Source organism: Scheffersomyces coipomensis (genome assembly GCF_036884675.1).
Source record: "Scheffersomyces coipomensis strain NRRL Y-17651 chromosome Unknown DFJ63scaffold_18, whole genome shotgun sequence".
NCBI lineage: Eukaryota > Fungi > Ascomycota > Pichiomycetes > Serinales > Debaryomycetaceae > Scheffersomyces > Scheffersomyces coipomensis.
Window position 1 is genome coordinate 1 of NW_027042909.1, and position 9283 is coordinate 9283.

At 28.8% G+C, this 9283-nt stretch overlaps 2 protein-coding genes and 3 pseudogenes across 5 annotated transcripts; 1 reads left to right on the forward strand and 4 right to left on the reverse strand. All coding sequences in view use genetic code 12, as the record gives it.

Moving 5' to 3' along the window:
- Positions 1-4245: 4245 nt before the first annotated feature.
- DFJ63DRAFT_344398 (ATP synthase subunit C family protein) lies at positions 4246-4704 on the forward strand (the record flags this gene model as incomplete). The annotated part of the gene is made up of 2 exons (XM_064908775.1): positions 4246-4445; positions 4664-4704. Exons 1-2 carry the CDS (start codon positions 4265-4267, stop codon positions 4702-4704), a joined length of 222 nt encoding a protein of 73 aa, XP_064759208.1. The 5' UTR covers positions 4246-4264.
- A 631-nt stretch (positions 4705-5335) lies between these two features.
- On the reverse strand, positions 5336-7737 carry DFJ63DRAFT_338196 (various chains-domain-containing protein; the record flags this gene model as incomplete). The annotated part of the gene is made up of 5 exons (XM_064908656.1): positions 5336-5582; positions 5744-6062; positions 6144-6428; positions 6474-6841; positions 7553-7737. The coding sequence occupies 5 exons, from the start codon at positions 7735-7737 to the stop codon at positions 5336-5338; spliced, it is 1404 nt and encodes a 467-aa protein (XP_064759209.1).
- Positions 7098-7169, reverse strand: DFJ63DRAFT_t147 (annotated as a pseudogene). The gene has a single exon. The product of its transcript is annotated as a tRNA-OTHER (tRNA).
- Positions 7175-7255, reverse strand: DFJ63DRAFT_t146 (annotated as a pseudogene). Its single transcript has one exon. The product of its transcript is annotated as a tRNA-OTHER (tRNA).
- Positions 7260-7331, reverse strand: DFJ63DRAFT_t145 (annotated as a pseudogene). Its single transcript has one exon. The product of its transcript is annotated as a tRNA-OTHER (tRNA).
- Positions 7738-9283: the final 1546 nt, after the last annotated feature.

Consider the following 9283-nt stretch of genomic DNA (forward strand, 5'->3'; position numbering starts at 1 on the left):
TTTTCTTTTAAATAATAATAAATAATTAAAGTTTTTATTATTTTACATAATTACATAACCCGATTCCTTTTATCATAAAGCCTTAAAAATAACCCTCTTCGGTAATCAATTTGTATAGTAATTGAACCACGTGTAGGAATGACTTATAAACACCCCTTTGGTGGGGTCATGAGAATTTCTTCAAAGGTATTTACTTTGTAAATACCTTATTTTAAGTATAGATTAACACGAGCCTGTTATGAAGAAATAACATATCAATTTGATATGTATTCTTTTAAGGAATAATGAAATTATTCCGTGATTAAGTCCACCTTTCAGGAGACTAAAATAAATAGTTATATAAAATATCAATAAAAGTAAATAATCGATAGCCCGAAATCAGCAAATTGCTGATGTCGGGCAGTTTATATATTTATGATTTAGATTTATATGGATTTATCAACCCCCTTTGTATATATTTTAAATACTTAAATAATCATCCCCCAGTTACCTTTTCCCTTATCGGTATCAGGTTATCCCCCAGCAAAGCTGGGGGCTTATCTTGGGGGAGCAGACATATCCCAAGTCGTCAGGCCTTCTGATCCATGTATTAAATAATAAAAGTTATGTAACCCAAATACGCTTAGCGTATTTGGGTCTATTTTACACTTATTTAGATGTATGACCTAGTCTAATATTTAAATAAAAGTCTAATAGCTCGAATACCTCAATTTGAGGTATTCGAGCTTATGTATAAGTATATTTATTTAACTACTATTATTACTAGATAATAAAACAAATAAATACATACTTATCAGATCCAGGTAATTAAATTAAACTGATATAGTTTCCTCCCCCCTTGAATCCAAGGGGGGGTAATTAATGATGGTACTTTCAATATTTATATTGGGGGGATTGATCTAACGATAAACTTATTAGGAACCTTCGGTTCCCTAAAGCAAAGTGTATACTAAATGGCCCACCTTTGGGGGGGTCATGTTATTGCTTTTAAGGTATTTACTTTGTAAATACCTATATTTTATATATGCGATATCTACATGTTTGTATTAATGACATATTTGACCTTATGACTTATTTGTCCGATAAGAGAAAGAAATGAGATAACCCACTCTACGTGTGGGTTTAGATATAGAGTGACTACGCCACTCTTTGAATAGATAAGTAAAGATATGAAATATATATAAATAAGATAAGTACATAGTTAATATATATGACATAATGAAATACTTGACCGGTTATTAAGATTAAAATGTAGGTATATCAATCGGTGACCAACCTTTGTTACGTTACACTTCGTTCACTACGTTCACTATGTTCCACTTCTTAAAGGTTAATCAGATCACACTCAGATATACCATTGATATTTATTGTATGATATATATATATCTATTAGTTATTTAACTTTATAAATGATATATCAATAATGAAGTATAATAAAGATAAGGAAATGTAACCCGGCCAGCCTGCAGGCCGGGTAGAGAGTATCTATTATTTAGTCTATTCTACTTTAAAAGATATGAGATATATAATATTTTGAAATACTAAATAGAATCACGTATATATCCCGGTCTGCCAGCAGACCGGGATTAAGTATCTATTGTTTAAATTACTAAAATAGATTAGATAATCTATATGTTAAATGATATATAAAGATTGAAATAATATCACCCCCCCTGCGGGGGGATATAGCCCGCCCTTCGGCGTGCCATAAACTAATAGATATATAACCCGGTTAGTTTACTAACCGGGTAGAGAATATCAAATGGTTAGATATATAAATAAACTATAAAAAGATAGAAATATCACCAGTTATTAAATATTTAATAACTGGTGATTAAGTATGAAAAGGATTAAGTAGAATAAAGAATAGATACTTAATCCCCGATGACTAAGTCATCGGGGATACATTATGGAAATAAAGATAAAAATATATTTTTTTAATACCAAATTGAAGACTATTTATTAACCCACTATTAGTAAACTAATAGTGGGTAAAAGAGAATAAATGATATATAAGATAAAATATAAAATAAATGAATCAATAATAGAACCCCGACGACTAAGTCGTCGGGGTATACATACGTGAAGAATTAGATATCATATATTTATTGAATCTAAGACTATACCCGGCCAGCCTGCTGGCCGGGGATTAAATACCAAAAGGATTAAAATAAATCATAAAATAGATATCATATCATGTGTGTTATGTCTTCACCGACGACTACGTCGTCGGGACTACATCATCAATAAGATAAAGAAACTCAAAACATATATCTTCTTTAATGATATTTAACCGGCCTGCCTGCAGGCCGGGATGAAATATCTCATTAACTATGTATGTCAATAGATATATCATTAATGGCCCGCCCGTTGGGCGGGCGATATCCTCCCCCGCAGGGGGGAGGACATTAAATATATATTTCTAAAGTAGATAAAAAGATGAAGTATTAATAACCCGAGATTAACAAATAGTAAATCTCGGGTTTAAGGTCAAGTAGTTAAAAAAGTCAAGAAACAATAACCATATCCCCGCCGGCTTTGTCGGCGGGTTATACATATCAAACCTTTAGTATGAAGTCAGAATTTATATATCAAATCAAGTACAGCTAACGTTTTAGCCGACGACTACGTCGTCGGGACTAAATAACCAACTAGGTAAAATATATAATAACATATATATGAAATCTGATATACCCGAGATTAACAAATTGTTAATCTCGGGTGATAAGTTAAGTAGTTAAATACGTAAAATATCTTATCCATATTACTACTCCGACGACAAAGTCGTCGGGACTAAATACTCAAAGAGGTCAAGTAGTTAAATATGTAAAATATCTTATTACTCAAAGAGGTCAAGTAGTTAAATATGTCATCTATCTTATCCATACTAATAATTAGCCCAGGTTTTGCTATTAGCTAATCCTGGGCTTCAGAGTACATATCAAAATTTTTATATCTCTAAAATAAGTATATATCATATTTACTTATATATCAAAAATATAAATAAATTTTAAAAATAAATCATCAATTATAAAAAGGTATATATACCAAAACATTAACCTGAAGTCATATTTTTATATATCGTATTAAGTACAGCTAACGTTTTAGCCGACGACGTAGTCGTCGGGACTAAATTATGAATAAACTTAAGTATATAAAAATTGATATATCAATATAGTCATATATTACCCCGATCAGCAATGCTGATCGGGGATTAAGTAGTTAGAGAAACAAAGTATTATAATCCATATTATCTCCCCGCCGACTACGTCGGCGGGTTATACATATCGTAGTAATTTATCTAGTCGATATGTCAAATACCTAATCAAGTACAACTATTTCTTATCCGACGACATAGTCGTCGGGACTACATCATCGAAGAGGTCAAGTAGTTAAATATGTCAAATATCTTATTCATACTAATCATTAGCCCAGGATTCGCAACTTGCGAATCATGGGCTTTAGAATACATATCTAGTACATATATATATAGATCAATATATATCATATTTACTTCCCCGCCGACGTAGTTGGCGGGGTTATACGTATCGAAGTAATTATATGAAGTCAATTTTTATATATCGTATTAAGTACAGCTATCCTCTTACCCGACGACATAGTCGTCGGGAATAGCATACCTAAAACATATATTTTAAAATCTCATGATTATCATATCTATTTATAAAGTTATATATCATAAAAATAAGTGATTTAATCTTGTCTTAAAAAATATTTTAAATATCCATATTTTGAAAATATAAATAGGATATATACCAAATCAAAGAAAAAAAAAATATCAAAATAATTAAAATAGTAGTATTTAAGGCCCTACCGGGCGGGGCTATTAATCATCTCATTTATATACCTAAATAAGATAATATTTAAAAGGGATATTTACATAGTAAATACCCGTAGAATAAACTACCGCTTTCAATTATTTTTACTTATCGGAATCATAGATTCAAATCATCCTTTCATTTGTTGATCCCCCTGCACTTAAATATCTATATTTATATATTATATTAGTCCACCTTATCCCAAGGGGGTAGATAATTATCTTAGAGTTTACAGCCTTAATGATCCGGGATTACCATATCCAAATTATGTTATATATCATTATCACTCTCCCTTATAATATATTTAAATTATCTTTCCCATTTATCTATATTTCAATTACCTTCCCCTTTTTATCTTTAAATCTATATTCTTTCTTTGTTTCTCATAGGTGAAGTAATGTCATTATTGATATAATATATTTTTTAATATGCAATTAGCATTAGCAGCTAAATACATCGGTGCCTCTATCGCCACTTTAGGATTAGGAGGTGCAGCTATCGGTATCGCTTTAGTTTTCGTAGCTTTAATTAACGGAACTTCAAGAAACCCATCACTTAGAGCCACTTTATTCCCACAAGCCATTTTAGGATTTGCTTTAGCCGAAGCCTGTGGCCTGTTTTGTCTAATGATATCATTCCTTTTATTATACGGAGTTTAAGACAAAATTTGATTTATTCATAGAAAAAGAAATAAATATTTTAGATCTACAAAATGAAAATTGATTAGGTACTTAATCCCCGGCCTGCTTAGCTGGCCGGGGTATGATTTAATATCACATTTGTCCTTACCTGATTTATGTCTTATTTTATCATATCTTTATATGTAGGTCAATTATCGGTGACCAATCTTTATCAAAATAAAGATTAGCCAGGTCACTCTCACATTGACCAATGATAGATTATCTATACAAATATAAATTTAATAGATACTTCCATACCCGGTAAGCAATGCTTACCGGGTTTAGATATCAATATCCATATATGTCTTTATTAACTTTATGTCATTATAGACTTTATACTTATCCAACCTACAAAGTAGGTGAAATAAATCTATTTATATATATCTATATCATTTATCTATGACATTCGATCGGCCCCCACGCGGTGCGTGGGGGCTTATTGCCGCCCTCCGGGCGGCCTTACTTTATCTATGCCCGGAAAACTATATCTATGTCCTTAATCCACATAATATGTAGAAGATTTATTCTACACACCGGTCATCAAAGATGACCGGGACTACATTTTCTATTGACTTTATAACTATAACTATGATATATCTATATAATATATATCCCCCTGTTGTTGTTATCTAATTTTGAGATTATCAAACATCATGATTTATACTCATCACCGGTCATCAAAGATGACCGGGACTACATTTTCTATTGACTCTTTTATTTCAATTCATATATATCTATATGATAACTATGAATAATTATGAAATAGATTGATGGCCCAGCCTAAGGCTGGGCTATAGCCCCCCCTTTAGGGGGGGGCCATTAAATATATAATTTATTGATAAGAGGTTTGATGATAGGAATAAATCTTCTTTCTAATTTAAGAGCTTCTAAATTAATCTCAAATATAAATGCTATAACTAATGTAAATAAAAATATGATTAAAATACTTAATCCATAAATATTATTAGAATATGCACTTACTACATAAGGTAAAATAGAAGATATTTCTAGATCAAAGGGTAAAAATAAAATCGCAACTAAAATAAATGATACACTAAATGCGGATCTAGATTGTTGATACGAAGTAAAACCACATTCAAATGGTCCATCTTTTTCAATATATGAATTAGATGTAGAAATAAAGTAATTTAAAACAATAAGTATTAAAGCAACAATAGGAACTAAAATTAAATAAAATAGAAACATTATAAAATAATTAAGTATAACCCTTCTGAAATTAATGGTAAGAATATAAAGAAACTAATTAATAGAATAGTTGATAATGCAATAGAATAAGCTAAAGAAGGGTTAATGAAAGCCGATACTTTATCAGCCGTCGGCGTAGCTGACGGCGCAAGACTAGTTATCAATATTTTAATTATATTAGCATAATAATATGTTGATATTACACTAAATATTATAATAATACATGTTTCTAATACATAATTATCTTGAAGTGCACTAATTATAACATACAATTTACCATAGAATCCAGGAAGAGGTGGAATACCTATTAATGAAAAGAATGCTAATATTAAACTTAGTACTAAAGTACTATTTTTAATATTTAATTGATGTATGTAAAGTAGCGGAGATCAGATAGACACCGGTGATTTTATATATTGACTAGCAGCTAATAATCCTAAAAATAAAATTAAATGTGTCAATACATATTGTATTATGTAAATATAAAATGAAATATCATAAGTTACTATAGTTAATAATAAATATCCAAAATTAAGTAATCCACTATAAGCTAATATAGTTTTTATATTTACTTGAAATAAAGGTTTATACGCTGCTATACTTAATGATATATAAAAGAATACAATTATTAAATTATGACTAAATAAATTAGCATTTATAAATATAAATGATAAAATAGATATTTTAGCTACTATACTTATATAAGCTGTAATATAAGTAGGAGCATAATTATAAACTGAAATACTTCAACGATGAAGAGGAGCCATACCCATTTTAAATAATAAAGCTATTAATAAAATATCAAAATAATCGAATGAATTATCAAATGAATAGAATATAGCAATATCAGATAAATTAGTTGATCCTGTTAAACTATATATGAAATAAGAAGCTAATAATATAATCGCTGATGCTACTCCTCCCATTAGGAAATATAACAATGATGCTTTTGATGCATTATACGATCTATTATGTAAACCTGTTAATAAATATAATGAATAACTTTGTAATTCAATTATAACATATAATACTAATAAATCATTTACTAAAGGTAAAAGTATTAAACCTATTAAATTAGCTAATACTATTAATGCTAAATAAGGTGATTTCAAATCATATCTATGTATTGATGTATTATATATTAATAATACTATTGTAAATATTAATAATAATACCGTAATTGGAAAATTATATGATGATATATTAAATCAATTATTGAATAATGTGATACCTGATGAGATACCTACTAAATCAAAAGTATTTAAATATAAAAATAATGTAAACCCTAATACTATAGAATTTAATCTATTAATTATTAGAGAATTATTAAAAGTTGAGTAAACTAAAAAAGTTATAAATGCAGTTAAAAGCATTAAAAACATAGATAGAATCGAACTATCATTATATCATCCGTAATAATATGTATTAACCATTATACTATATGTTTGAATACGGTTAACCAGTGAATCGAACACTGATCCCTAGAGAACTATGTAGCAAATAGTTTAGCTGTACCAATAAGCTAAGTTAACCAATACGCATTACATCAGATTCGAACTGACATCTTTTATAGTGACATTATAAGGCTTTACCATTAAGCTAGTAGTGCGATAAACCACCCAAAATATATATATATATTATATATATATTTTGGGTTAAGTATTATGAATCGGCACGATTCGAACGTACATAAACCTAGCTCAAACCTAGGTGACTTGCCAATTAGTCTACAATTCATCTTTCCTATGAATAAATATATATCTCAGATTTTTATCTAAGATTTTAAGTCTAATAACTTAATTACGTTATTTATTTAATAATATTGGTAACTCGTTAAATGTATGGTAATTAGCCGGTTTGTTTAATATTAATTCTAAATCTGATGATCTTTCATCTCTTAATAAATTAGACTCTAGATAATCAGGTGTAACATGTAATTCTACTTCTTCGTTCTCACCGTTTTCTAATTGTATTGAAACATTGTATAATCCAACTATAACAGAAATAATAGACATTATAGAACCTCAACTACTAATCATATTTCAACCAATAAATGCATCAGGATAAGTGCTTATTCTCCGAGGCATTCCGTTTAACACTTCATTTTAATGTTCACAGTGCTTCAAATTATAAATTATTAAAATATGTTAAAATTCAATAATCTATATTTATAGATAAACTTACCATATAAATATATATATAATAAGTAACTGAAGTGAACTAATAAATAAAATTGGATTATTACTTAATATTATAGATTAATAATATTCTTTACGTTTAATCTCTGAAGTAATTAAGATATAAAATCGAAATAACCTGCTGATAATAACAAAATATAATAATATCATTATAATGATAAGTACTCCCCCGGCCAATATTGACAATATTGGCCGGGAAGAGAATATCTACTTATTTATCTTATAATTATTATACTCTTTTAATATTTATTTTTCAGCATTTTGTAAAGTTTATAGGCCTAAACTTGACCTAAGAAATGCATTGGTAAGAATATTATATTAACTGATATAAATAATAATCAGAAATGGATTTCTCCAAGAATACGATTATAATTTAATCCAAACATAGCTGGACCTCAGTAATAATATCCACCAATTAAACCAAATAAGGCACCCATTGATAGAACATAATGGAAATGCTAATAACTCTTTTTATGAGTATTAGTGGACTATTTCTCTATTTAAGATATCTTAAATAATTGACATTTAGTCTCTGAAAATACTTGGTGTATTCTGCTGATGATATATATAACTATTATTATTACTTATATATTTTAATATATATTTGTAAATATTTATTTTATACTTTTCAGCATTTTGTCAATTTTATTTACATGTTTTATGTATTTACGGCCATTTGACCGACTACGTAATAAGTCAAATTAACTTAAGTTACCTTAAGGATTGGACTATAATTTATCATAATAAAGATTATGATTACCTCGTTTAGTCTCTAGAGAAACAAAAGTTTCCACGGTATAATCTTTTAAATAATATAAACTTAAATATCCCCCCATTGGGGGGATATCGCACGCCCAATGGGCGGGCCATATAAGGAACTTATTATTTCGGGTAGTTATTAAATCTATAGAGTAGAAAAGATTCTACCGTTAGCAATATAAATATTACCGATAAGTATAACCCGTCATCATAGATGACGGGTGGTGTATATCTTATCTTTGAGGTATTTAATGACACTTTTTATATCATGGAATGCTACATCTATAGATGCATTTGATAACATTACTCCTGTTAATCCTCCTATTGTAAATAAGAATAAAAATCCTAAAGCAAATAACATCGGTACTGCTAAACGTATTTCTCCACCATATAATGTTGCTCATTGAATATAAATATTTAATCATCTCAGATATAGCTTATTTATATATATCTTATATTTTCGCTCCGCATACTATCCCCGCGTCCTAAGACACAAGAATATTTGATATAACTCAAATATAAAAGAGAATATCTCTTAACCATTACTGGTGATTTAGGATTATACCTTAGGTTGTCTATATAACATCAAATATAAAAGAGATAT